General features: G+C 57.8%; 1 protein-coding gene across 7 annotated transcripts in view; it reads left to right on the top strand.

The window, feature by feature from the left end:
• The window catches only part of DIS3L2 (DIS3 like 3'-5' exoribonuclease 2), a 375,493-nt gene extending 357,632 nt beyond the window's left edge, over nt 1-17,861 (top strand). For 2 of the 7 annotated variants that reach the window (XM_060151845.1, XM_060151846.1), the window contains exons 15-20: nt 10,785-10,968; nt 11,641-11,727; nt 14,517-14,664; nt 14,897-15,444; nt 16,675-16,776; nt 17,391-17,861. In XM_060151845.1, the coding sequence (XP_060007828.1) occupies nt 10,785-10,968; nt 11,641-11,727; nt 14,517-14,664; nt 14,897-15,444; nt 16,675-16,776; nt 17,391-17,543 (1,222 nt within the window). In that variant the 3' untranslated portion in view covers nt 17,544-17,861. Of the gene's footprint in view, nt 1-10,784; nt 10,969-11,640; nt 11,728-14,516; nt 14,665-14,896; nt 15,445-16,610; nt 16,777-17,390 lie in introns of those variants that run through there. The other 5 variants (XM_060151851.1, XM_060151849.1, XM_060151847.1 and 2 more) reach the window with 5 other exon arrangements.
• The last annotated feature ends 9,095 nt before the right edge of the window (nt 17,862-26,956 follow it).

Here is a 26,956-nt window from a genome sequence, read left to right as displayed (position 1 = left end):
CACCCCCACCCCCAGTGGAACTCTGGGCCTCCCACAGAAATGCAGAATCCTGCAGGGCTTGCTGGAGGTGGAGTTGCTGTGCCGGGGCATGGTGGGGGGAGAACGTGGAAACGCAGATTCCCTCTTTACGGCAGAGGGGCCACTACTGACCTAAAGAACTCGGATTCCCATTCTACCCATTCCAGAAACCGCTTTTCTCCTGGACACATTACCCTTTCCTCCACTTGCACCAGGTAGGCCTGGCAGCCCCTCTCATCACAAGTTAGGGGTAGAGGACAGACTTCAGAGTCAGAAAGCCCAGTCTCCAGACCACGGCCCTGCCACACACTGGCTCTGTAATCTACATGGTCACCATCCTTGGCCTTTCAGACACTCGGTTTCCCTGTGGCAGATTAGGCCTGACACGCCCCTTGCCGTGCAAGGTTTTGTGAGGATTTGATGAAATCACGTGCCCAGCCTGAGACCAGCAGTGGTTCCTATTTCCCTGCAGCCTTTAGTGGTCGTACAGCTGGGGTGGCGGCCCTGCCCAAGGAGAGCTGCTCCCCAGCGGCAGTGAGGCCAAGACTGTCTTGGAGGTGAGCGAAACATGCTCTAAGGTGCAAAAGCAAAGGAGCTTGAGTTCCCAAGGACACGCGTCTCGTCCTCTCTCATCTAGCTGCCTTTTGTAGTGTGTGTGTGTGTGTGTGTGTGTGTGAGAGAGAGAGAGAGAGAGAGAGGGATGGAGAGAGAGAGAGAGAGAACCTGTGCGTTCCACAACACCCTTATCTCTCGAATATTCTCGTACCTAAAGCCTAGTTTCTAAATCACAATTGCTCTCTCCCAACGTCAGTGGTGACCCACCGTGCCGGCCCCCACTGCGCTTGCCCGGTCTCTGTCCACTATCCAGGGCTGCCGAACCGGCCCCCGCTTTGGGGCTGGGGCCTGAAGGGGACGCCAGCCAGGGAGTCCACCTAGGGCAGATGAGCCACTGAGGGCACCACAGCGGCTCCCAGAGGTGCCGGGGCTTCTGCGCGTCTTGGCCGTACCTCCTCTGGTCAGCGGTTCTAACTCCAGTTGGACAGCAGCTAGAGGTGGAGAAAGGCATGTGTGTCAACACTGTGGTGGAGCTAGCAAGCACTAATTACCCAGCTCTTCAAGGGCACACGGCACAAACTGCGACCTGGTTCTGCTTAGGGGGAGTTTTCTGCCACAAGCGCAGGTCTGCCCGGCGCCTCGGAGAGCAGAGCCCTGAATCTTGGGAAGGGAGCGAGGCTTCTCTAGCTTCTTGACGCTGACAAAGGGCTTTCTGCCTGTCAGCCCGGCTCCCGGCAGTCCCCTCCCCCCTCCCTACCGCAGCTACTGGGCCTCCCTTTGGCAGGGCCCGAGGGCCGCTCTGAACTGGAGCCTCTGGAGACGTCCTTTGAGGTAGAAAAACAAGCGGCTGAAACGTGCCTCCTCGCTGCAGCTGGGCCCCGCCCGCTGAACCTATAGAAAGGCCCTGGAGTGGATTCAGCCTCCCAGAAGAGGAAACCTGGCTCCGGCTTCACCCGCAGGTCCTGTTATGTCTGGCTCCAGAGGCCTTCTCCTCTGGGGTTTTCCACGCCTGTGAACTCGGCCCCATTCATTTCCCTGTGGTTTCATGGGAATGTCCAAAACGCTCAGCAGGTTGCAGTGAGCCCAGGAGGAGAGGGGTCAGCGTGAGGCCCGAGCGGCGGCCGGAGCACCCTCCACTCGGGCCTGCAGCGGGGTGCCCGCCGGCTGTGGATGGGCGCCCTTCCGTCAGTCTGCTGCATTTCCTTTGGTGCTCCCCCAACCTACCCACCCACCCGGGAGACTGCCTGCGGCTCCCTCCCTCCAGGCCGCCCCTTTCCGGCTCGGGCTACCAGCTCCACCCTGGCCTGGGAGAGAGCTGCGCTGCGCTCCCTTCCCATCCCCAGCAGCTTCCACTTTAGCGCTCATCCGGCCGCTGACTTCCCATCTCACCGGCTCCTGGGCCCTTGCATTTTCCACCACACTACACTCAATTAGGGGCTGTGGGGAGAGCAGCGGAGGGCCCCTTGAGGGTGGCCAGTGCCTCCGCTCCCGCCGGCTGCTCAGCTGCAGAGAAGGGGCCACGCCCAGGCGCACAGCCCTTGTGAGAGGCCTAGCGGCTGCCTTCACAGCCAATGCGAAGCCCAAGGGCTCCTGGCCCACAGTGAGGATGTGCCCAAGTGGGGAAGATTTAGTCTTCAGAAGAAATGAATTTGAAACTGGCTGGGAGCAATTCTTATCAAATTTCCAAGTTAGCAGTTTTCACCGAGAGCTAATTGAACAATCTCTGTAAGCGGTCTAATTCCATTTGCAGGAGGTTCCCGCAGAGTTGTGAGCAGTGCCCTGGTGGCTGAGGGCAGAAGAGGCTGTTCTAAGTCTCTCAGTTGGTTTTGATCTTTGAAAATGGATGCATTTTCAGGTTTGGGCAGCAGCCGTGCCACTCTGCCCTGGCTGCCTGGCTCCCCAGTCTCTTCCAAAGCCACGTTCTGAGTGTTCTGGGTATGGAAAGGCTGAGTGAGTTTCTCGTCTGGTTAGCCTGGTGAAATGGATCTGGAGACGGAACATCCTTGGAGGCTGAGCCACTCTGGCCAGGCAGGGTTGAGAGTGTAGGTGCAGAGGAGCGGAGAGGCCGAGGGCCGGGGCCCTGCCCGTCGGCACCACGCTGGGCCGAGACCCCGCTGCCAGTGCCAGCCTCCCCCGTCGTCTCTGGGAGTTCTGTGGGAGCGCAGCGTAGCCCGCTTGGCTTGGCCAGCCCAGCGCTGACCTCAGTCTGGACTGTGCCTGCCCCGACTGTGGGTCGGCCCACGGAGGCTGCCCTGTCCCTAGGCTGTATTCAAGGGGCCTCTCTTGACCTGACGGGTATGGGCCCTTCTCTTCTCTCCTGTGCCCAGTGGACTTGAGAAGACAGTTTTAGGGACAGGGCCTCGGGTGATGCTCCGCGGTTACCTGCGTGCTCGTCACACGCGGTCTCCCCTGGGGTCCTTCTTCAGCAGAGGGAGGCCCAGACAAGCCTCCTCCTCTCCACCCAAACCTCTTGGGCCAGCCTCCCCTGCTGGGAGCTCACAGCTGCGAGGATACATAGCCTCTTCCCTGGGTAGCCACTTCCTGCCGGACGGTTGGTTGGTCTGGTACTGACCCCCAGGTTCTTTCCCATTAGCTCCTTTGCCTCTGAAAACATAGTCAGACCGTTTGGAAACTTAAAACAGCAATCAGAAAACAGTACAGAGGCCCTTCTCACCCTCTCTTCAAACTATTACTTCTTTCACCAACAAACGTATTGAGAGGAGTCCCCACTGGACCGCCTCCCTCACCCTTGAATCCTTGGTCTTCGGAACCAACTTCCCCACCCTCAGGGCTGTGGCCACAGGCTCCTCCTTGCCGAGTCCAGTGGCCTCTCCAAGGCCCCCTCCTCAGCTCAGGGTCTGCACGGGGCACAGCTGCCCAGCTGGAGCTGGCTCCCTCTTAGGCCATGTGGGCTTCTGGGCCACCTCGTCACCCTCTGAGGTCCCTCCCCTCTGCTCCCAGAGCCTCACCTTGGCGTGCAGCTCCGAACTCGGGCCTGCCCTGGCCTTTCTTGCTGCCTCTGGCTGCGGCCTGCAAGCCCTCAGATTCGTCAGCTACCCCCCGACTGCGCAGGGCCTCTGGTCCCTGTGCCCCACTGCCACCGTGTGCTTCCCTTTCACGGCCGCCCTCATTCAGCAGCCTCCCCCAGCTCCCCCGCGCAGCCCACATCCTGGAGTCTGGCTCCCCAGGCCCCGGAGGCCCGTCCCGCCCTCACCTCGTAGCCCTCCTCCCTCTTCGCTTGATTACTAATTTTCCGAATGTGGCTGATGCATGTTTTTCCCTCGTCCACACCTTTGCTCTTTTATCCCTTTCATGTGAAGTGTTTCCCTCCTCTTGGCCGTCTCCTGAAATTGGTCTTAGATTTGTGGGTGTATCCCCCCCCCACGAGGCTGGGGGCTCCTGGAGGGCAGGCCAAGGCTTCCTGGTGGCAGCAGGGCCCGGGACACGGCAGAGGCAGCAGGGTGTCGAGGTCACACAAACTGGTGGCGAACCCAGCTGCTGGTTACGAGGTGCTGGACTTGGGCCTGATCACCTTTCCTTTCTGCACCTTAAGCTTCCCCACACGTTAGAAAGGGGTGGAAGCACCTCCCAGGCTGCAGGAGGATTTAATGGGCCACACCTAGGCTGTCGCCTGCCCTCTGTCGCAGGTGCTTATCTCTTCCCTCTCTCCCTGCACCCACCCACAGCAGCAGCTCCGAAAAGGTTTCAGGCTGAGTAAGTGAACAAACCAACGAATGGCTGGAGGGGGGCTGGGTAAAATGACAAATGCCACCAGCTTGCTGTGAGTGGGGACAGGTGCTCTGTAGACTCGGAGGATGGGCAAAGAACAGGGGAAGGCTGTAGCTTCCTTCTCAGTGCTTGGGAATGATGTCAGCTTCTTAGTCAGAGCTTTATGTTTTCAACAACCTCTAGCAGCAAGTGTTAGGGGTCCGAAGTATATGTGTGAGGGCTGTGTGCCCACGCAGAAAAGGGGCCTTGGGGCAGGGACCCAGCCCTTTCAACTTCTGAGTGTGCACCATCCTGGGAGTCCTTCATCGTGCACAGATTTACTGAGCGTCTACACTGTGCCAGGCCTCGCACTGGGCCCAGGGTAGGCGGCACTGGGTGGGGAAGGGAGATACAGCCTACGATCAAAGGGATGATCACAGCAGTGTGGGCTAAGTGCTGTGATGGGATAGGAACGGGACGCCCAGGAGGCACATAGGAGCCAGGTGGGCCCCTCATGCTGCCTCCCCAGAGGAAGGGACATCTGAGAAAAAGAGATGGGGGGAGAATGGTGTAGGATTCCAGGCTAAGGGAACAGCAGTGCAAATGGACAGAAGCAAGAAAGAGCCCCAAGAATTCAATATGGGGACTTCCCTGGTGGTCCAGTGGTTAAGAATCCGCCTTCCAATGCAGGGGACGAAGGTTTGATTCCTGGTCGGGGAACTAAGATCCCATATGCCGTGGGGCAACTAAACCTGCGCGCTCAGGAGCCCACACGCCACAACTAGAGAGAAGCCCGCAGGCCGCAATGAAAAAGATCCTGTGGGCTGCAGCTAAGGCCCTATGCAGCCAAATAAATAATAAATAAATAAATATATTTTTTAAAAGAATTCAATATGACTGGAGTGTGAGGGTTAGGAGAGGTGACCCGAGCACATGACAAGAGGTGGCCTGGAAAACCTCTTTTTACCGGGAGGTGGAACTGTGCTGAGGACAGTGGACGCCCCTGAAGGGCTTCAGGCAGGAGAGGGGCCTGACCATCCAGATTTGCCTTTGAGAGAGAAAGCATCTCTCTGGGTGTGAAGACTGAAACAGCAGGGAGTGGCTAGAAATAGGGACGCCAGTTGCTAAGAGATGGAGGCCTGGACCGAGGTGGTGGCATTATGGCGGGAAGCGTCTAGGACCTTGCTGTATTCAGCCCAAACCCTAGGGTCGGGGCACCCGGGCCAGTCACTTGCGCAGTATGCGTAATAATAATGTAATATTTATTTAAGACCCGGCACTTGTCTATCGTATGCCCATTTTTTTCAGGTAAATAAATTGAGATTCAGAGAGGTTAAGAAATTTACCTGAAATCACACAGCTAACGAGTGGTAGAGCTGGGACTCAAGGCGAGCTGCTGAGCTGGTAGCCACTAACCTCCTCCTCTCCAGTTGCCCGGGCTGTGCACTTGCATCAGGGAAGGAGGGGAGTCAGGACAGGTGAGGAGCATGCGCCTCACCATAGGACACGCCCAGCCGCCCAACCAGAGGGCCTCCTGTGGCCACAGACACACCCAGTTTCTTCAGGGACAAGGGTGGGCAGCCTTCCTCCGAAGAGGCAGACATTTTAGCCCATTTCTCTTTTAGCCACTGCCTCACCCCTGTCAGGTAGAGCGGCCTTTCCCAAACATCATCCTTTAAGATGTGACACAAACAGTTTCAACCATCAGTGAGCAGTAAGCGCCGCATCCCGGTAGCTCCTTCTCACCAAATCCTGATGCATGTTAGCATCTTAAAGGCAAAGGGATGTCCTGTAATAAAAAATCACATGCATTAAGGCCCTAGCATTTCATATATATCTATACTTTTTTGTTAAGTAAGTAACATCAACACAGTCTGGCATATACCATTCTACACAAGGCATCTCTGCTGCGTGAGGAGCGTGTGTACTTGTGTGTAGCTTGCCTGTGGTCTTTACCTGCCATCTGCCGTAGCAGGTGAGGGACTCTGAGGCCTCTAGGCTTGCTCACCTCCTCCCTGGGATGAGAAGCCTTCCCTCCAGCACCTGGAGGCCCAGAGCACAGGTAGGTGGGGTGCTGCGGAGTTAGTGCTGCCGAGCTTGCATCCTGGCACGGCCCCCTGGCTAGACCTTCATCTGTCTGTCACAGCAGAGCCGGCCCAGCCCTCCAGGGTCATGGGGCCCCTGGTGGCACTGAGCTCCAGATGCTCAGCAGATGCCAGGCCTGAGACCAAGGCCCCGGCTCTGAGGATTTGGCTTGCGGTTCTGGAAGGTGATCCTGGCTGGTGGCCATTCCTGAGCCCTATTTAGAGCAGTTGTCAGGCAGTTGCTGAGATCCAGCGCCTGCCCCCCTCCCCTGCAGAGGGGAGTGAGCTCATGCCTGTGCCGCGCTGGGGCGGGGGCTGGGTTATGATCAGGGCAGGTACCCAGACCAGGGAGCAAGTCTGAGGCCAGGGCAGTGTGCAGGGCTCCATCCCGGCTTGGGTTTCACACCCCAGTCGGTATGTGCACTTTGCTCTCAGAGGACATCCTAACACCCAGGACAGCTTGGAGCATCTCTGAGCTCTGGCTGCGGGCCTGGGCATGCAGCTCTGCCCCTCAGAGGCAGGAGGAGATCAGGGTGAAGGGGTGCTTGCTGACCGGTCAGCTGTGGGAGCGCCTCTTCTAATCAGCCTGCCTTCCCTCAGAGCACTGTTCACTCTCCCTGACTGAGCAAAGCCTTCAGCCCCAGAGCTGGCTTTGGCCAAGGAAAAACACACTGAATGGGAGCCCAGAGACCCCTGGACCTTGGGCCGCAGGGCTGCAGTTTATAAAGTAAGGCTCCTTCCTGCCCAGAAGTTGCTGGGTTCTAAGCTGCTCCTGCCACGTCCCAGGTCCTGCGGCAGGAAGATGCTGGGCGCCCCCTGCTGGCCCGTCCGGGAACTGACCCGTGAGGAGGACCTGTGGAGCCCCGTAGGAGCGGGCCCCTTTGCTGGCCCAGATGAGAGCAGCGACACCCACCTACCCCCGCCCCAGTACTGGCCAGCCCGGCTCCCCTTCCGGATGCCCGGCCCCGTTTCTGACGGTGAATCCTGAACTCATTGCAATCTGGCTGCTGATCGCTTGCCTTTCCCTTGGCCTTCCTGTTGCCACGCTGCGTGGGGGGACCTGCGCCATCGTTGCTGCACCCTCCCAGGCACCCCAGGGCTGGATGGGCTCGGGCTCCAGGCGCTGCTCTGCTTTCTCCCGCCCACAAGCTTGCACTTCCTCCCCGCCCCGCCCCCCACCTGGGAGTGTAAGAAGGACTTTGCGGACAGGTTGTGGGGAGACGGTCCCTGCAGCTATCCTGGGACACTAATGAGCTGTGGCAGCACCGAGGGATCGGGCTCACTGCTGTGCCACCTCCCTGTTAGGTGACACTGATGTTTTTCTGGGAGGCATGGGCTGTATCTCTGAACTGTCTTGGAGGGAGGCTGACCTCTTAACTCCGGCCCCCTGTCCTGAGGGGCGGGCTGAGACACTCACGGATGTGGAGCCCCCAGAGGTACGAAGGGGCCTGTCCAAGGTCAGCCCCTGCGACCAAAGCTTCGCAAGACTTTCAAGGTAACAGGAGCGCACTTGTTTTTCTCTCACCAGCCTCAGGTGACTCGTGGGACCGTACTGGGGGTCTCTGGAGAAGCAGCTTGACGGAGGACTGTTATCACTGCCTGGGGCTTCGGGTATCAGTTCCACCCTGCTGTCCCTTCCCTGGGTTCTCCGCCTTTTATGAGATCCTGAGGCGGGAGAGCCCCTGCGGGAAATAGGAGCTAGAGCACCGCTCATTAGGAGGCTCCCTGAACATTCAGTTCCTTTGACCCAAGGGGTGGGGGTGAGGTTAGAGAGGGCGGGGCACAGGCTGGAGCCCCCGCCCCTCCAGCCCTGCGCTGCTGCTTGCCCTGCCCTAGCCTGAGCTCACACAGCCCTCCTATGGGGCCATGCTGTCCCCTGCTGGCCACGCTTGCAAAACGCAGCCCAGGGTCAGCCCCAAGGTTACAGGTGCTCCCTCCTCGCCCAAGCCTGAAGCTGAACTAGACCGCAGGGCTCCAAGGAGCAGCCTGTGTGCCCCCGGCCCACAGTGATACTGGGACTGCATGGGGAGACAAGTCTGGAACCGGCCGGCACAGTCACGTGTGCTGAGTAGGCAACAAATGAATGGCTGAATTGTGCATCTGAAGCGTTTACGTGATGATGTTCCGCAGGGTCTGACCAACAGCAGGCAGACATCAAGTCAGACATCAATCTAGCAGGACTTGAGACTCCTCTCGAGTTGACAGGATCTAAATATGAAAACCAAATGTGAAGAGTCAAATGGTGCTAGACTGTGACACAGGTGGCCCTAGACAGGCTGACCCTTGTTGCCAGGTATCTAATCAGGCAGTAAGTGCCCGCGAGGGATGGAGATGCCCTTCAGGGAAGACATGGAAAGGTCAAAGGAGGGTGACAAATGGCAGGGATGGAAATCACAGGGCACCACGCGGCTTGCAGGATCCACGCGGCTTGCAGGATCTTAGCTCCCCAAGGACGAGGGATTGAACCGAAGCCATCGGCAGTGAAAGTGCGGAGTCCTAACCACTGGACCGCCAGGGAATTCCCAGCACCTCCTGTGTCTTGAGGCTGACGTCACGCCAGGCACAGGGTCTGCCCTTGAAACATGTTTTACTCCTGTTGGTTTGCACAACCACTCTGTGAAGCACGTGCTATTATTATCCCTGTTCTACGTTCAAGAAAATAGAACAGAGAAGGTCGGTAACTTGTGCAGGGTTCTACAGCAGGAACATGCTGGAGCTAGGATGTAGGCCTCGCTCAGGAGGTTTGGTGGTCGAGTTCCAGCGCATGAACTCGAGGGGTTTTAGCAGGAAGTGATATGCTCAAGGACAGGTTTTGGGGTGGGAGGCAGGATGGCCGCTTAAAAGACTGTTGCTGCAACCCAGCGGGGAATGAAGAAACTCATTCTACACACAGGCCTCCTGCATGGCGGAAGGGCCACTGAGACCTGACCCTTGCAGTCCTTCACCCAAGCCCTTCCCCATGGTGGGTGGTAGGCTGGGGGTCGGCCCACCACGGTGCCCACACAGGAGGAGCTAGGAGTGCAGGCCATGCGTGGGCCTCCTCCCGAGGTCCAGGCCAGGTCCTGGTGGTGCCTGCCCTGGGGCATTCCACAGCCCTTCTTCCTCACAAGGTGGGCTTTGCAGGGAGACAGATGTGCTCTGGGCGACAGCCTGGCAGACCAGAGCCACCCCTCAGCGTAGAGGCGTAGCCTGGGGAAGGCGGGGCTCTGCCCACTCACGCTCTTGTCCCCCCTGGCTGTTCCTTCCCAAGAGCTTGGGGAGGGCACGAGGCTAACCCCAAGCACTGCCCACACCTCCAGAAGGGGACGTTCATTTTGGGCCCCCAGCTGCTGCCAGGCCTGCCAGAGCTTCCTCCCTGACCTCTCCTGCCTCTGTGGGAGAAGCATGGGCTTGACATACAACCTAGAGCTTCAGGTTCAAGGCTGGGAAGAGGCTCCCCTAAGCTGGGCAAGGCCCCAAGAGTCTCCCCAAGGGAGGAGGCTTTCCCCACGTAGGGCACCAGCCCACACCCACGCCCCTTCCTGGAGGCTTCAGCTCTCGTACACGTGCCCGATCCACTTGTCCTCTGCGGGCGCCCTGGGCGGGACAGCAGCACGTGGGCTTCCTGCCCCAGATCGGGGGGCTGAGGGTGTGCTGAGCTCAGCGCGGTGATGCGGCGTCCCCCTCTGCCTGGCTCCTGCGCTTTGGCGCACCTCTGCCCTCCCCCGTCAGTGACTCTTGGCCTGCTTTGGAGCCACATCCATCCACACTCGTGGACCCTAATCACACTCGGGCGAAGCAGGCCTGGAGGGTTGACTCCTAGAAGGATGGCTCTGTGGTTTGAACACCGCAGCAACGCCTTTGTCTTGTCCCAAAACGCACGGCTTTCCTCTTGCCCTCTGTGACTCTCCTGTTCATCCTCAGAGACACTCATCTTTCCAGGGGGGAAAAGAAGCCACGTACTCCTGGGAACGGGGGGCCCTGGGTCTGCGCGCCTGCCTCTATACGCCCCCGTGCAGAGTCCTCTGGCTTCTCATGGCCTGCCCGGGCATAGCGTTTTCTTACAGCTGGACGTGGCCCCCAGTGTTCTGGGAAGCTTAGTCATTCAGCAGAGATCTTTACTGAGCACCTTCTCTGGGTCAGGTGAGGTCCCAAGCACCAGGGCTACAGGGGGGAATAAGACAGGCACCATCCCTGCTGTCCAGGATCCCCATCTAGTAGGAGACCCAGCGCACGAGCTAACACATCAGCAGGGAAGAGTACAGACTGGTTAGTGCCGTGAGGGGCATGAGCCGAGGAATGAGGGGGAAGCAACTTGCAGGAACAAAGTAGATTGGATGCCCGGGGTGGGGGGCAGCTTGAAGCTGACACAAGGGTGCAAGAGAGCCAGCCAGCAGAGAAGCAGGAAAGAACGACCCCCGCGGTCCCTCCCCACTGCAGGCTCGTGGAAGAGTTCATGCTCTTGGCCAACATGGCTGTGGCCCGCAAGATCCACTGCGCCTTCCCCGAGCGAGCCCTGCTACGGCGGCACCCCCCACCCCAGACCAAGATGCTCAACGACCTGGTGGAATTCTGTGACCAGATGGGGCTGCCCATGGACTTCAGCTCTGCCGGGGCCCTCAATGTGAGTGCTGGGAGCACAGGGGCCGGGGAGGCCCTGCTTAGGGAAGGAGGAAGAAGGCCTGGGAGCCGGGCTCAGCAGCCTCTGCATCCCACCAGGGTCCGTTACCCTTTAGCCAGATCCCCGCCCCCACCCCAAGGGAGAGGGGAGGGCCTGGGGACAAAGCCTGCAACTCACAGGGCCTGGGAGGGAGCCCGGGAGACCGAGGGGGTCCCCTCAGGGCTCAGCTGTGGCCAGGGATGGGCCGGGCTCGGACCCAGAGGCTTCCGTAGCGGCTGGGATTATTGGAAGCCAGAGGCTGTTTTTCACGGGAAGGGGTATCAGATGCTGCCCACCTGGAACTGAGCAGCATGGGGCTCAGGAATCCATGGCCTCGGCTCGCACCACACGGGAGGGAGACTGTCCCCATCTGTGCTCCAGGCCTGGGGTAAACCAGCCCACCCAGGCCAGCCAGCTGGACATGGAAGGACTGACCTCAAGCCAGGACCCTCGAGGCAGACCCAGTGTGGGACACAGTCTGGGGGCTGCCGGCCCCCCTGCACCCCACCCATGGCCATCTGAACAGGGCTGGGCCCCTCGGCTGACCTTTCCTCCCCAGTGCCAGATGATCAGTGGGTGATGGGGCCCCAGAGCCTCTCCCCAAGCCTGACTGCGTATCACATGGGTTCCTTCCAGAAAAGTCTGATGGAGACATTTGGAGATGACAAGTACTCACTGGCCCGGAAGGAGGTGCTCACCAACATGTGCTCCCGGCCCATGCAGGTAAGGAAGGGCCAGTCCTCCATCCTCCGCCTTCTCCTTGGAGCACCCATGCCTCCGCGGGCTCGGAGAACCTTAGGGGAGGTTTGGGGAGGGTGCCCCCCGGCAACACCCAGCACAGGAAGTCCCTGGGCTCCTGAGCTTGGCCTGCTGCCTCCTGCCCAGACTTGCCTGTGGGCTCAGTTAGAGGAGACATTTCAAGCCCCGCTGCTCTGCTGCCCCCCTGCCCCCCTGCATGGCCTCTGGGGCTCTGTTTCCTGGCGGCAGGTGGGGAGCCACGCCAGGGCACGTCCCAAGACTCCAGGGCCCGGACCCCACACACCAGACCAGCTCGGGCAAGGGAATGGGGCCTGGTCAGCAACTCATGGTCAGGTGGGGACCCTGGAGGGGAAAGAGAACGTTGGTCTCCCGGAGCAGCCTGCGCAGGGGCCGGTCCTTAGCCCCCACTGTGGCTTGCGGGCCCCGGGCAGAGAAATCTCCCTGTCGCAACCGGTCGGGAGAGGGGGAATTGAGGCCGTGAGGCTGTGTCTGCAGCTAGAGGACAGGCCGGCCGCCTGGGAGGCAGACGGTGGGCTTGCTCCTGGCAGCCAGCCGCAGCTCTCCGAGGCCGTGCTCCAGCCCCTGTGGGGCTGAGCATCTTGGGAAGCAGCCGCCCCCGTGGACTGTCAGGTCGGCGGGAGCTGTGGGTGCTAATGGGTCCAGCGGTGGGCCGCAGCCCGGCCTGGGAACAGTGATAGACCATCGTTCAGGGGCTCGGTCACTGGGCAGATTCAGTCTGTTTCCCAAGAACAAGATCGTCTCAGCTGGTCGCAACCGACTTGTTTTCTGAGACCTCACAGCTCTGCCAGGAATGGGACCGTCAGGTCCGTCTGGGTCTGGCGGCCGTTACCCTGCCCCCAGTCACCGATGTCTGTCCCGCACCAAGCACTGTAAAGCACCCCCCATGGAGAGGGGGGGCGTGTGTCTCTGGCCACTGGGCTTGACACCACATACAGGCCCGACGAAGCTGCCGTTCCCTGCCCTCAGCCTCTGGAAGCCATCCACCTCTAAGGCCAACCCAGCCCCGGAGGTCCAAGGAAAGGAGCCCAGTCAACCCAGAGCCTGAAAAAGACCCGGCTTCTCCTGGCCTTGCCTGCCAGCAACCTCAGAGGCCAGCCTTTGCCTGCGGATCTGATGTGAGGGAGTGACCAGAGTGACCGTGGTGCCTGGTTCCCTGTCTGTGTCCCAGTTCTGGGCCCTCACCCATCCCACGCTGCCCAGAGGCGCCTTCGCCACCCAGGAAGGGAGCCGGGGCCCTCTGCCCTCCTCAGCCCAGCTCATCTGGGGAACTGGGCCACTTCTGAGAACAAGGTCCAAACATGGCTCACAGTGGAGGCTGCTCCCTCCTCCAGTGACTTACCCGAGATGTAACCCAGGGCCCAGTGGGAGCTGGAAGGGAAGCAGAGTTGGGTAGCCGAGCAGGGCACCGCCAGCTGCGTCCTGGATTCCAAGGCCGTCACGCACAGAGTAACCGGAGCCGGCTGTCCATTTGTGCGAACACACGGGAGGGTGTGAGGGTGAGCAAGCGGCAAGGGAGGGAGCAAGCGAACACACGAGGGTGTGACTTTGGCCCTGGCAGAGGAACCTGGTCACTTGCTCCCAGGCAGCCGCGGGTCCTGGATCCCCAGCCCTGAGAACTCGGGGAGCGCAGGGCAAGCGGCTTCAGGGCCCGTGGCCAAGGCTCTCAGCACAGCTGCACCGCGCGGGCCAGGCTGTTTGCTGGGCCCCTAGAGAAGCTCAGCGTCTCTCCTTGGGCCACAGTCCTAACTCCTGCCCTGCAGGAGGGCCTTTTGAACTCAGAGCTCTGGGTCTCGGTCTCAGGACAGGTTGTCAGGGGCAGGAAGGGCTGAGACTGGGAGACTGGCCAACCACTGCCTCCCTTGGCTGGTGGGAGGTGGAGTATAGGGGGCACAGAGGTGCTGGGGTGCAGGCGTGGCCTTCAGCAGGGCAGGGATGAGGACTAGAGGGCAGGAGGTCGGCTAAGACCAAAGACTGGACCAGGGCCAGAGAGGAAGAGCCAGGCGCCCGTTTTGCTCTGGGTGGAGGGCATCCTGGACCTTCTCTCCTACCTCCCGCTCTGGCCACATGGTGGTGTTGGGCTTTGTGTCCTGGCGAAGTCCTGCAGCCGCCGGTCCGGCAGGCCCACGGGCTTTCTCTCCTGTTCCCCACTTCAGTGTAGCTCCCCTAGCCCTGTCCTGGGGAGGGGGCCAGCCAGAAACGATCCCTCCTCCTGGTTCCTGGCAGTAACAGCCGTTAAGACTCAGCAGTGACCGGCTGTGGAGGAGGATGAGTTCCAGCCCCTCCCCGCTGTCCTCTGACTTCAGCACAGGGTCTCCCCTCCCCTCCCCTCCCCGAGGGCTTTGGTGGCAGGTCCCCCAGGGCTCTGAGGGAGGAGTCCCTTCAGCATCTTAAGGGTTCCCAGCAAGAAACACACAGCCTCTCCCCCCGGCCCACTCCACTTCCGGTCATTGGCAGAGGGGCTCTGGGCAAGACCTGCCCTTGCCTTCAGCAGGAGAGGGGCAAGGGCACCCACGGCTCCGCCCAGTCTCATGGCAGCCCCAGGGGTCCCGTCACACAGAACAGCCCCTGACGTCCTCGGGCCTGCCCGGCTTTGCTCAGCTGCCCGCAGCTTGGCAGGTGGGTCCACGCCCCCAAGACCACCCCTCGTGAGGCTCTGAGTCTCCCCGGCTCGCGGAGCACACTCAGCGCGCACCCAGCCTGGCCAGGCTCTGAGGTCCGCCCCACGTCCCCAGATGGCCTTGTACTTCTGCTCGGGGGTGCTGCAGGACCAGGCGCAGTTCCGCCACTACGCCCTCAATGTGCCGCTCTACACGCACTTCACCTCGCCCATCCGCCGCTTCGCTGACGTCCTGGTGCATCGCCTCCTGGCCGCCACGCTGGGTAAGGGGTGCAGCACAGGGGGCGGTGCCAGTCTGTGCCCAGCTAAGAGCTACTCCCCCCACCCAGAGTGGGTGCCCGGCGGCCAGAGGCCACACTGCCATGACTGTGAAGGCCCCAAGGGGTGGGCAGCCCAAGCAGTAGGGGAGCCTGTGCCGGAACCTCCCCTGTGAGCGTGTGCTAGGGGCTCGAGGGCCCCCACCGTGGCAAGCCGCCCTTTCTCGGCCCTCCCAAGCTGGGCATCAGGGAGGCCTCAGCTCTGCGCGGGGCTCCCAGGCCCCATCTGACCCGGGCCAGGGGCACCATGCTGCCCAGAACCCCGCCAAGGACGGCACACACACAGCACCCGCCAGCGGGCCCCCGACCACTCTCTGCCCAGGCTACAGGGAGCTTCCAGATGTGGAGCCCGAGGCCCTGCAGAAGCAGGCTGACCACTGCAATGACCGCCGCATGGCTTCCAAGCGTGTGCAGGAGCTGAGCACCAGCCTGTTCTTTGCCATCCTGGTCAAGGTGAGGCCGCCAGCCTGTCGCCCCTCCCCTTCCCTCCACCCCACCTTCCCGCCAGGGCGCCTGTTCACAGGGAGGGCTCCCGGAGTCCGGGGCCTTTGGCAGCTGGGGTGGGCCCTGGGGGGAGACTGCATCCCCTGGCCGAGCCCTGGCTGGAGCCCTGCCATGCAGGAGAGCGGCCCGCTGGAGTCGGAAGCCATGGTGATGGGCGTCCTGAGCCAAGCCTTCGACGTGCTGGTGCTGCGCTACGGGGTGCAGAAGCGCATCTACTGTAATGTGAGTACCGGGGGCTGCCAGGGCCCAGGTTAGGGGTGTTCTGAGCAGGCAGAGGGAGCACCGAGCCGCGTCCACCTAGCACATTCCCTTCCCACCTGCCTGTCCCTGTTCCCACTGCTGGGTCTCCTCCTGTTTCCCCAGCATCTGGGGAAACAGCCCTTGGTAGACACACGAGCAGTGACGCTGCGCCCGTCGCTCAGCTGCGGGTTGTGCTTACACCGCGCGCACCCGATGGGTCCTGCCGAGACAGCCAGGCGCGCCTGCCTGGGATCAGGGATCCAGGCCGAGGGTCAGGCCTCTTTCCCAAGGACTTGAGCAACCAGAGATCAGGTCCCTCCATAACCAGTATAGGAAGCAGGGTAGGCAGGCTTTGGGAGACTTTTTAAAGGAACATAGGGGAAGGAAAGACCAGAGAGAACGGTCCGTGGCCACTCTGGAAGCTGTGTCCCCTGAGAAGCAGGAAGAGGCTGGCCCTTGCCCTGGTCCTGCCCTGGGGCTGCTTCATTCGAGCTTCTTTCCAAGGGTACTTGGTGCCAGTCTAATGCCACCTGAGGGACCTGTTCCAGCTGACCTTGTGGTTAGTGAGTCACCACCTGGCCCCTGACCTTGGCTTTGAATTTCCAACACCCAGAGGACCTTGGGGAGTGCAGAACGCGGCACACAGTGTGGAATAAACATGGCATGAATGAAATGGATTAGAGCAGGAGAGACAGAATGGAGTCAGCAGGAATCAAGTCGGGCTCTCGTCCTGAAGCTCACTGAACAGCATGGAGTTCAGGTCTAGATCGCCTCTGCTCACAACCCAGCCCTCAGTCTGTGCTAACAGACCCAGGGCCGGGAGGGGCGGCAGCCCTCCAGCCTCAGGTGCCCGGTCCACCTCGACCCTACAGGGATGGTCCCTGATGAGGCAGACCCACCACCTGCCCCGAATGACACGTGGAGCCCCCGGTGCCCCCCTCAGTGAAGGCCCCTCCGTGAAGGTGGCCTCTCAAGGCCGCCCAGAAGCTGGCCGGAGGCCAGAGGCAAGGGTGCGGCCCCCCCCCCCCCCCCCCCCCCCGTCAGAGGTCGAGCAGCCACTGGCAGGCAGCAGGGCAGGGAGCTCCCTTGAGGCCAGTCAGAGGCGGGCCAAGGCGAGGGGCTGCTTCCAAGCACTGGTGGCCTTGCAGGGTCAGAGATTAAGAGGCGGCGCCTAGAGCCCGGGTCCTGAGATGCAGGTGTGTGCACCCCCAGGCGCTGCCCCTGCAGTCATACCGTTTCCAGAAGGTGGGCAAGAAGCCGGAGCTCACGCTTGTCTGGGAGCCTGAGGACGCGGAGCAGGGGCCGGCGCAGCAGGTCAGACCCGGGGGTGGGGCAGCTTTTCCGGAGCGCCACTGGGTCCCCGTCCACCCCACTCTTGGCGAGCCCCCTCCTGCCTCCTGGGCGCGCTCCCTGGGCCTCCCCTCCTGGGCTCCCGGCTGCGATTTCCGGCTCTACCCAGCGAGGCCGGCAGCGGCTCCCCGTCAGCACTCCTTGGGCCTAGCCTCCTGGCAGCACCTTCCTTCCCCGGCATCACCCACCCTGGGGAGAGGCAGCGGCCTCTGCCTACCTCCCTAAAGCAGGGCCCTTAACTTCGGGTGTCCTTTTGAGAATCTGATGAACACCGTAGACCTCCAACCCAAGGAAACAGCTTTTTACCTACGACACGCTTCAAAGAGCAGACCCGGACCCCAGTGGTTTCTCCCTAGCGCTGAGCGGCCCCAGCAGGCATTGCCCACAGCAGCGCGTGGTTCCTCTGCTTCACACCGGGACCCCACGGCCTCAGCCCTGAACAAGCTCCGCTTACAGATGAGCCAGTGGAGGCCTAGGGAGGCAGAGCGAGGGGCCCCGGGGCCCGGCTGGGTGGGCAGCCCCCCGGGCCGCCCCCTCACCGGCACCCGCGTCCCCTGCTGGGCTCTGCTCTGCCTCAGGTCGTCAGCATCTTCAGCCTGGTGGAGGTGGTGCTGCGGGCAGAGGCCACGGCCCTCAAGTACAGCGCCATCCTGAAGCGACCCGGCACCGAGGGCCTCCTCGACTGGCAGGACGAGCAGGGCGGCCGGGACCTCGCGGAGGAACAGGACTGAAGCCGCCAGCCGGCCCACCCCTCCCCCACTCCCGTTAGGAATAGGAACTTCGGGCACCAACGGGGATTCTTAATTTGGTTTTTAACAACTCAGGGTTTTGTTTTTATTTTTTCATTCTATTTTATTTTTGCAGCTTGGTTTTCAAACTGGAGGGGGAGGGTGGGGTTGGATGGAAGGCTGCGGGCTGGCCGGTGCTCAGCAGCTCAGAGCTAGACCTGGTCCTCCTGGGAGGCCAGCGCCCCTTCTGCCAGGTTACCCACTGCCCTCCCGTGCCCAGAAAACCAGGGGTTTTCAGTAAATCAGAGTCATGGAATAAAATCAAGTGTGAGTGCTGCCTGGTGTGTGGGGCACCGGGGTGGCCAGGGTAGTGGGGTGCCCCTCGGACCCAGGACGGGGGACCTGGCCCGGGCTCCACCCGTCACAGCTGAGCTGGGGTTGCCACCCTTGGGAGCCTTTCCGGCAGTTCCAGGATGATTCACAGAGCTGGCCGCGTGGCAGATTGATGCCAGCGCCTCATTCTGGCTGATTAGAAACGGAATTAGTATGCAAGACGGCAGGCTCACCCGTCACCGCGCCGCATGTAGCTGTGTCCATCCCCACCCCAGCACTTCCTCTCTGCCGGCTGCCGCCCCCCGTGGCCCCAGGACGGGGGCTTGGGCCCTGTGCCGCCCACCCCCACTTACAAGGCCGGAGCTCTGGGTGGCCCTCTCCACCTTCCTTAAGGGGGGCCAGCACCCCAGCATCTCCTGTCCCGATCCTGTGCCCTGGCAGCAGCAAGGGAACCTGGGGGCAGAGCGAGGCCTGGCCCTGCCCAAGGGGAGAGGCCCCCAGACCGGCCTTCCTGACCAGAGAGGGGCAGGTGTGCTCCTGGTGGCCCTGGCCTGGCCCAGTCGACTGCCTGCTATCTGCCTGAGCACCAAGTGATCCTTGGGGACCCAGGGGCAGAGGTGGGAGGCCACCGCACTCGGCTCTCTCCCCGGCTGGTTTGACCTAAGCCTGTGCTTCTAGTTTCCCCAGCAGACTAGAGAAACACAGGTTGGCTTCCCCAGGAGCCGCCAGAAACTAGGGTTAAAACCCCATGGGGACCAAGGTCCCAGTTCCACCAGGCTGATTCCTGGGGTGTTGGTATTAACAAGCTCACTTGATCTGATTTCAGTGAATTTTCTTCAAAGGAAACTTCAATGGAGCACCTTGTAGGAGGGCTTCGCCGTGGCTGGAGTGGTGACGGGGCCTGGCTGCCTTGGTCTCAGCCACCGGCCGGCCGTGGCTCACATCCCCCCAGCGCTGGGCCGGGTGCCAGAGGGGGACAAAAGAGACATCACTCGCCCGCCCTGAGTTCCCGTGTCTCCTCCTCCAGCACCTTGACCAGCTTTCGGTCTGTCCATCCTGCCACCCCCAAGACATCCCAGAGGCCACCGTTCCCTCTCTGCTCCTGCCCCAGAGCCTTCTAGAACCAGCTATCTGGAAGGGAAATGGTGAGGGTCCAGTGGTTTGGTATTTGGATGAAGAGGTTTCTGGGTGCTTCTGCAGCCTGGGCAGCCAGGCATCCCGGCCCTGCCCTCATCCTCTTACCTGCCCGCCCCCAGAGGAGCAGAGCCCCTCTCTCCTCGCGCTGTCCCCCAGGGCCTCCCGTGGAGCCTGGGAGCTGAGGGCAGAGCAGAGCCCCGCGGAGGGGCGCCCTCAGGATGGTGGTGGGCCAGCATGCTGGGCCCTCTCTCGGGCAGCATGGACGCAGGCTGGACACCCTTCCTCACGGCCCCAGCGTCCCAGACTGTGGTAAATCGTAGCCAGCTTGGTCAGCAGGGAAGACCGTTGCTGCCTGGACTTGCTGGGGAAGCAGAGGCTGGCCTCGCCCTGATGGCCCTAGAGCTGGGGGACACATAGCAGCCCCGGCACCTCCACCCCATTTGACAGAAGGAGGAACTGCACCCAGAAAGGAGGTAGGTCTCTGGCCAAAGTGACACAGCCAGACTCTGCCCAGCCAGGTCCAGGGTTCAGGCATTTGCCCTCCCCCAAACGCCCTGCCTGTGGGCTCAGAGCAAATGGCCCAGCGCTTTACCCCACAACGTCAGCTGCGTCCTTCATCTGCATCTACTCACTCAGCAGGTGTCCTTGACACCACCCACGCGCAGGGCACTGGCCTGCACACGTCCATGGTCCAATGAGGGAGACAGCCCCCTATGGCCCCTCGCTCAGGGGACTGTTGATAAAGGGGGTGATGAGACCCAAATCTCGTCAAAAAGGAAGCCGTGGTAGTTCCTCCAGCTGTCCCAGAGCACCTGCACGTGTCCTCAAGGAGCCGCCTCCGGTCGCCATGGGGGAGGGAGACGTAGATGCAAATGATGTCACTGCAGGACAAGGTTCTAGCGAAGTTCAGAGGCTGGGGTGTGTGTTCCCAGCCGTGAGGGGTGGGTGCTCAGAAGAAGAAAGCACACGCAGCCGGCCCACGTGGGTGAAGAAACTGAGGTTCGGAGATCCCTGACATGAGCCGTGAAGGGTGGAGGTCACTAGGATCAGAGGGTGCCCAGAGGACGGGCAGGGAGGTGCTGGCGAGGTAGGAACGGGGTAGATCCCCACTGACCCTTATGGCAGCCAGAGAGCGTGCCCTGTGTGCTGTGGGCCATCAGAGCCCCGGGAGAATTCTCATCAGGGCCGTGAGGCGATATGACCTTTGTCCTTCACTCATTTATCAACAGCAGTGAGTGCCTTTGATGTGCCGTGTCCTCTAGAAGCTTATGGTCATGAGGGGAAGTCGCCTTTCTAGTGTGGCAGGTGGTGGGGACGGTGTTGATGGCAGCTGGGGAAAAGCAGTGCTGAGGAGGGGGCATAGGTGGCAGAGACGTCCAGGAACCGCCCAGGGCTACTTGTGGGCACGGCCCCAAGGCAGGAGTGGGCTTGGTCGGTGAACGGGGCCAAAGGGCCTCTGGGGTTGTTTTCCCAGGGGCCCTGTCTCTTTATGGGACCTGCTCCCCAGCTTCTAGCCCATCCCTCCCACCTGCGTGGGTCCCCAGGAGCCACCATTCTGTACCACGACATCTTGATGGGACCCGGGGTGGGCACCTGGCCCATTCTTTCCTGGGGTCTATCCTAACTAAAATTGGGAGAGGGTGTCACTGTCTCCCCAGGATGGTAGTCTGCAAGACATAGAAGCTCATGTTTCCAGAAAGTCACCGTGAAGGAAACAGCGTACACCAGGAGGAAGGGAAGCGGCCTCAGAGAAGGGAGACGGAGCGCCTCGGAGGCACCGGCTTTCCCGCAGCCCAGGAGACCCAGAGGCACCTCCGTGTGGTGGGCTTTTCTGCCTTGTGGTAGTTCATGTACCATGAGGAGCCTTTCCATCAATTCCCTTCCCCCTAAAGCTACTTCACACTTGGTTTCTTTCCTTTGCAACCAAGATAGGAGTCTTCCTGAAGCCTCAGGATGTTACCAAAGGGATCTTGGAGACCCTCCCCCAGCAATCAGCAAAGCCCATCTACTGACATTGGTTGTGGTAAAGTGTTTTTCAGGTGCCAACCAAGGAGAAAGGGCAACTCATGCTCAAAAGACCCAAGCTCCCTGATGGCTTTCAGGGAAGGGGTTTTAAAGGCAGCAATATAGGGTGAGGGTTTGGAGGTACATGAGCAGATTGTGGGCTTTCTTCTGATTGGTTGGTGGTCCGGGTGCTATTTCGGGAATCTTAAGCATCAACCTTCTGGTTCCAGCCAGTCTGGGGTCTAAGTGCCTGTGGTCAGTATGTAGTTACCATCCTCCACCTGGGTGGGAGGGTCTTCATTCCTGCAGAACACCTCAAAGATTTGTGTCAGATTGTTATGTATAATCCTTGAGAAGGAACTAGACGTCCTGTGACTCTATTGTCTAAGCTATTCTTACTTTTCTTGCTTGAGGGCTTTCCTCTGTTTCTGCATTCCCTCACTTCTCTGATTAGTAACTACTTGTGTCTGTTCTTTGGAACTCAGGGAAGGCCTAGGAGACTTTATTCCTACAAACAAGAGATGGGGGACACAGCGGGGCTTTTGTACCCAGAAAGGCCTCGTGGGTCCTGCTCAGTTTCAGTTCCCCCTTTTCTTTGATCCTCCTCAATCCTGAGGGGAACAGGGACAGGACGAGAAAGGGAATAAAGTTTTGGATAGAGACGTTCATCATAAACTCGGCAGCGGAACTCAGTTTTAGGGGGACTTGGTTTCAAGGACCCTCCCTGTTCTGGCCCCTTGTCCTGTCCAGCCACCCCGACTAAAGTGTCCCAGAGTAAACACAAGGTGTTCCCTTCAAGCCCTGCCCAAATTGCAAGTTTGTGATCAAAGAAAGTATTGTTGTTTAAGTTTGTTTGGGGATGGTTCATTACACAACCATAAAATGCAGAATATCAACAAGAATATAGCAATAAATATAGCTGAAAAATGAAGAAGTATGTGATTTAGAAACAATGGTAAATATCAAAATTAAAATCTAAGAGGGGGAAAATGGTTGCCTCGGAGATGGGAAACTGCAGTGAGGGAGACAGGAACCTGCTGTTTTGTTTTATTGTAACAAACCTTATGGATCTATTTGGTACTTTAAACTACATTAATGTATAACTTGGATAAAAATCAAAACTAAAAACAAAATTTTTTTCCCTTTTTCTCTTTCTTTTTGCTTAGCAGGAGTGGATCTACAATTGGTTTAAAAGGCTTCTTGTGCACTCAGCAATGGGTGTATGAAACAGTCCATTATTCCAGCAACTAAGATAAAATTCCTGCTGACACGACCTGATATTCCCACTCAGCTAAAACGCTGCCTAAGGTTTTTTACTTAAAGACTCGGGTAACAGTCTTGGGGGTGACGAGTCCCGGTTGCCTCAGTGGAGCCCCTAAGGGGCCTTGTTTATTCTGTGTCTGAGCCCAGGCTTGGGCGTCCAGGGTGAGGTCCCAGCCAGGCAGGAAGCAGCCTGCAGGTGAGGCTGCCGGCCCAGCTGTGGCGGCTCCGCAGAAGAGCTGAGCCTCGGGCCCTTCCTGGAGGAGTTCCTGGGTCTGAATCCCGGATTCCAGGGTTATTTGGAGTTGGGGGGTATGGGTTAGGTGTTGAAGCAGATTAAAGATTTGAGGCCTGGTGAATGGAAGGAGGAAGATGCCTTTCACAACAGAGAAGGCTCTGGAGATGGAGGAGGGTGTCTTCAGCACCTGCACATAACTGAGTATGGCAGGATAATCTCTTTGAACCTTGTCTCTTTATGGGTTTTTGTGGTTTGGGGATCTTTAATATGTAGGAAGCCACTTTAGGGGGGAAATACATTTAAATATTTCACTTTTTAAAGTTATTATTTATTTGGCCACACCATGCAGCATGTGCGATCTTAAGTTTCCCGACCAGGGATCATACCTGTGCCCCCTGAAGTGGAAGTGCTGAGTCTTAACCACTGGACCGCCAGGGAAGTGCCTTAAAAAGTTATCTTACTTAACCAGGTTCATGAATTGCATTGATCCTTTAACGTTCTTAAATTGCACCTTGCTCAGTTCTGGAAAGCCGTCAGCCAAATACTGAAAAAGCAACAGCAACAAGTGCAAAATAGAACATGAAAGAGAAACTCTCCTTTAGCACATTTTACCTTAATAGATTTTCAAACGACACAAGGTACTGTTGGAATAAAATTGTCCTCCTCGTTCTTATGATACAAAATAAACGTGAAATTATTTTCACTCCTGAGTTACAGGAGGCTCTTGACTTTTTGTTTTTTTTCTGGCTGCCCCTCGCAGCTTGTGGGATCTTAGTTCCTCGACCAGGGATTCCAACTACTGGACCGCCAGGGAATTCCCTGGGAAGCTCTTGCCTTTCTTAGGCTTTCATTTCCACACATTACATATTGATGCCCAAACCACCTTTCGGCCTGGGAGTTGTCTTTCATATGCAACAGCTACTACCATACTACCACCCCAGGACAGAGCAGAGGCCTGGCCTCTGCCAGCTGCCTGGCTGAGCCTCCCTTCTGCCCAGGGCTCTGGTGTACCCCAGCCTCTGACAGGCTGAGCCAGAACTCAGTACTGCATACGGGGCTCCACAGTCATTGAGAGTCCTCCCCGGGAACTGTGTGAGAGCGGGGGCTGGTCTGTCTCTTGCCTTGGTGGTAGAGCGGCCCCCTTTCCTCTCCCCACCCCAGGCACCTGACCCAAGTTCCCCTGTGGAAGGGAAGTGCCTGGATGTCCCTCCCTGGTAGCTGGAATGGGTCAGAGGGAAGCAGTCTACACGGACCTTGATTAGGAAATATTGTAAAATATTTGTTTTCTGGAAATGAGCTGCTTTAATATTTGGCCATTTGTTTGGCTTTCAAACCCTCAGCTTGCAAACATGCCTTAAGGATATTAACTCCTGCCTTAAGGTTAGGGTTTCAGCCCTACCCCACCTCCAGAATTGCCTCTGCACCAGGCCCCATGCTAACAGCCCTGTGACACAGGTACTATTATTTTTCCCATTTTGCAGATGAAGGAATTAAGACTTGAAGAGGTTAGGTACCAGAGAATACCCATAATAAGTGGTGGAAATTGAATGAGCCCAGGCCCAAAATCTACTGATTTCTTTCAATCAACATTTCTCAAAGCTAAAGCTTTTCATATATCACCTTTTTTTTTCCCCCCACCCTACGTAGCTTGCGGGATCTTAGTTCCCTGACCAGGGATCAAACCTGGGCCCCGGCAGTGAAAGTGCCAAGTCCTAACCCTGGACCACCAGGGAATTCCTCGTGTATCACCTTAATGAGTGTTTGCCATGGCCACAGCTTACTTGTACTGAGGCAGGAGATAGATGGGCTCCAGGCTAGGCGTTTACAAATGGCCTCCTGTTTACATTTCTTGAGGTGAGAAAAAGATGGGCTTCAGGCGGGACACTTGCAACTAGCTTCCTGTTTGCATTTCCTGAGACAGGAGATAGGTGGGCTCCAGGTTAGATATTTACAACCAGCCTCCTGTTTGCACTTTGAAATAGAAATAAGAACAGAAACAGGGTAAATAGCCTGCTTTGTCTCCTGTGGACACTTTGAGATAACAGTTGTGGCAGGAACAGAGAGGGGCTAAACCCTATTTGACTGAAGATCAAGAGGTCATATATTTCCCATCCTTGGGGCAAGGGAGACATTGCACACGCGCAGAAACGCTCCTTGGGCAGAAAGGAGGGGGCACCACCCCATAATATGGGATGCCAAGGCCGTCCCATAGGCCTCTGGGCTGGAATCCATCTTGGGAAAAAGTTGCGCATGAGTGTTGGGGAGTGTCCCAGCGCAGGTCAGGTGTGGAAAAGAAACCAGATAATTGGCCAAAGGTAAACATAGACCTGGAAGAACTGCCCTGTATAAATGACTTAACCGCCTCCTTCCTGCACTCCTGTTAGGGAGGACACCCACACCCTTGCCCTCCGGGTGTGCATCTCTGCCTTGCTTCTGTCTTAACAAACTGTTTCTCTGTATGCTCTCCCACTCGTTGTGCTGTTGTGCTGTTGTGCTGTGTCTCTAATAATAAACTTTGTCCCTGTTTTTTACAGTTTTGGCCTCCTTGAGAAATGCATTTTGCACTGGGGGCAAGGGCCAGGGAAAATTTGCCTCTAGCCTCTAGCCCTATGCTGGCCTAGCAGCTAGGATTCCTGGATTTCATCCAGGCTACCCAGGTTCAGTTCCTGAGCAGCGAACTAAGATCTCACTTCACGCCACCACTCACTGCTGCCTCTCCAAGATCAGTACTATTGTTTTATTTATTTATTTATTTACTTTTGGCTGCGTTGGGTCTTCGTTGCTGCACGCGGGCTTTCTCTAGTTGCGGTGAGCGGGGGCTACTCTTCGTTGCGGTGCGCAGGCTTCTCATTGCAGTGGCTTCTCTTGTTGTGGAGCACGGGCCCTAGGTGCGCAGGCTCAGTACTTGTGGCTCACTGGCTTAGTTCCTCTGTGGTATGTGGGATCTTCCCGGACCAGGGCTCAAACCCGTGTCCGCTGCATTGGCAGGCGGATTCTTAACCACTCTGCAACCAGGGAAGCCCAGCAGGCAGATTCTTAACCACTGCGCCACCAGGGAAGCCCCAGTACGGTTGTTTATTTAATTTTTTTAATACATTTTTTTCTTTTTTTTTAATTGAAGTATAGTTGATTTACAATGTTGTGTTAGGTTCAGGTGTAAAGCAAAGTGATTCAGTTATATATATGTATTATATATATTACATTTTACATAAATATATGTATATATTCTTTTCAGATTCATTTTCCTTATAGGTTATTATAAGATATTGAATATAGTTCCCTGTGCTATACAGTAAGTCCTTGTTGTTATCTATTTTATATATAGTAGTGTATATGTCTTAATCCCAAACTCCTAATTTATCCCTCCCCTCACTTTCCCCTTTGGTAACTGTAAGTTCATTTTCTATGTCTGTGAATCTATTGTTCTTTTGTAAGTAAATTCATTTGTATCTTTTTTTAGATTCTACATATAAGTGATATCATATGATATTTGTCTTTGTCTGACTTACTTCACTTAGTATGATAATCTCTAGGTCCATCCATGTTGCTGCAAATGGCATTATTTCATTCTTTTTTACGGCTGAGTGATATTCCATCGTATATATGTACCACATCTTCTTTATCCATTCATTTGTTGATGGATATTTAGGTTGCTTCCATGTCTTGGCTATTGTAAATAATGCTGCTATGAACACTGGGGTGTTGGGACTTCCCTGGTGACACAGTGGTTAAGAGTCCACCTGCCAATGCAGAGGACACGGGTTCAAGCCCTGGTCCGGGAAGATCCCACATGCCACAGAGCAACTAAGCCCATGGCCACAACTACCGAGCCTGCACTCTAGAGTCTGCGAGCCACAACTACTGAGCCTGTGTGCCACAACTACTGAAACCCACATGTTACAACTACTGAAGCCTGTGCTCTGCAACAAGAGAAGCCACTGCAATGAGAAGCCCGCACAACACAACGAAGAGTGGCCCCCGCTCACCGCAACTAGAGAAAGATGAAGCAACGCAGACCCAACGCAGCCAAAGAAAAATAAAAATAAAATACATATATATATAATTCTGTCTTCTAAAAATAAAATAAAATAACCACCACCCAAATCAGGAAATGGAATGTGGCCTTCGTCCTCCCCACCCCATCCCATGCCCTTTCTCCTACACAACCTATCCCTTCCTTCCCCACCAAAGGGAACCACTGAATTTTCTGAAAATCATTTTCTTATTCTGATTTTATCTGCAATATGGTTTAGTTTTTTTGTTTGTTTTTTTTTTTGTTTGTTTGTTTGTTTGTTTTTTGTGGTACACGGGCCTCTCACTGTTGTGGCCTCTCCCGTTGCGGAGCACAGGCTCTGCACACGCAGGCTCAGCGGCCATGGCTCACTGGCCCAGCCGCTCCGCGGCATGTGGGATCTTCCCGGACCGGGGCACGAACCCGTGTCCC

Source organism: Lagenorhynchus albirostris, chromosome 6 (genome assembly GCF_949774975.1).
Source record: "Lagenorhynchus albirostris chromosome 6, mLagAlb1.1, whole genome shotgun sequence".
Classification (NCBI taxonomy): Eukaryota; Metazoa; Chordata; class Mammalia; order Artiodactyla; family Delphinidae; genus Lagenorhynchus; species Lagenorhynchus albirostris.
This window is presented reverse-complemented; position numbering and strand designations above follow the sequence as displayed.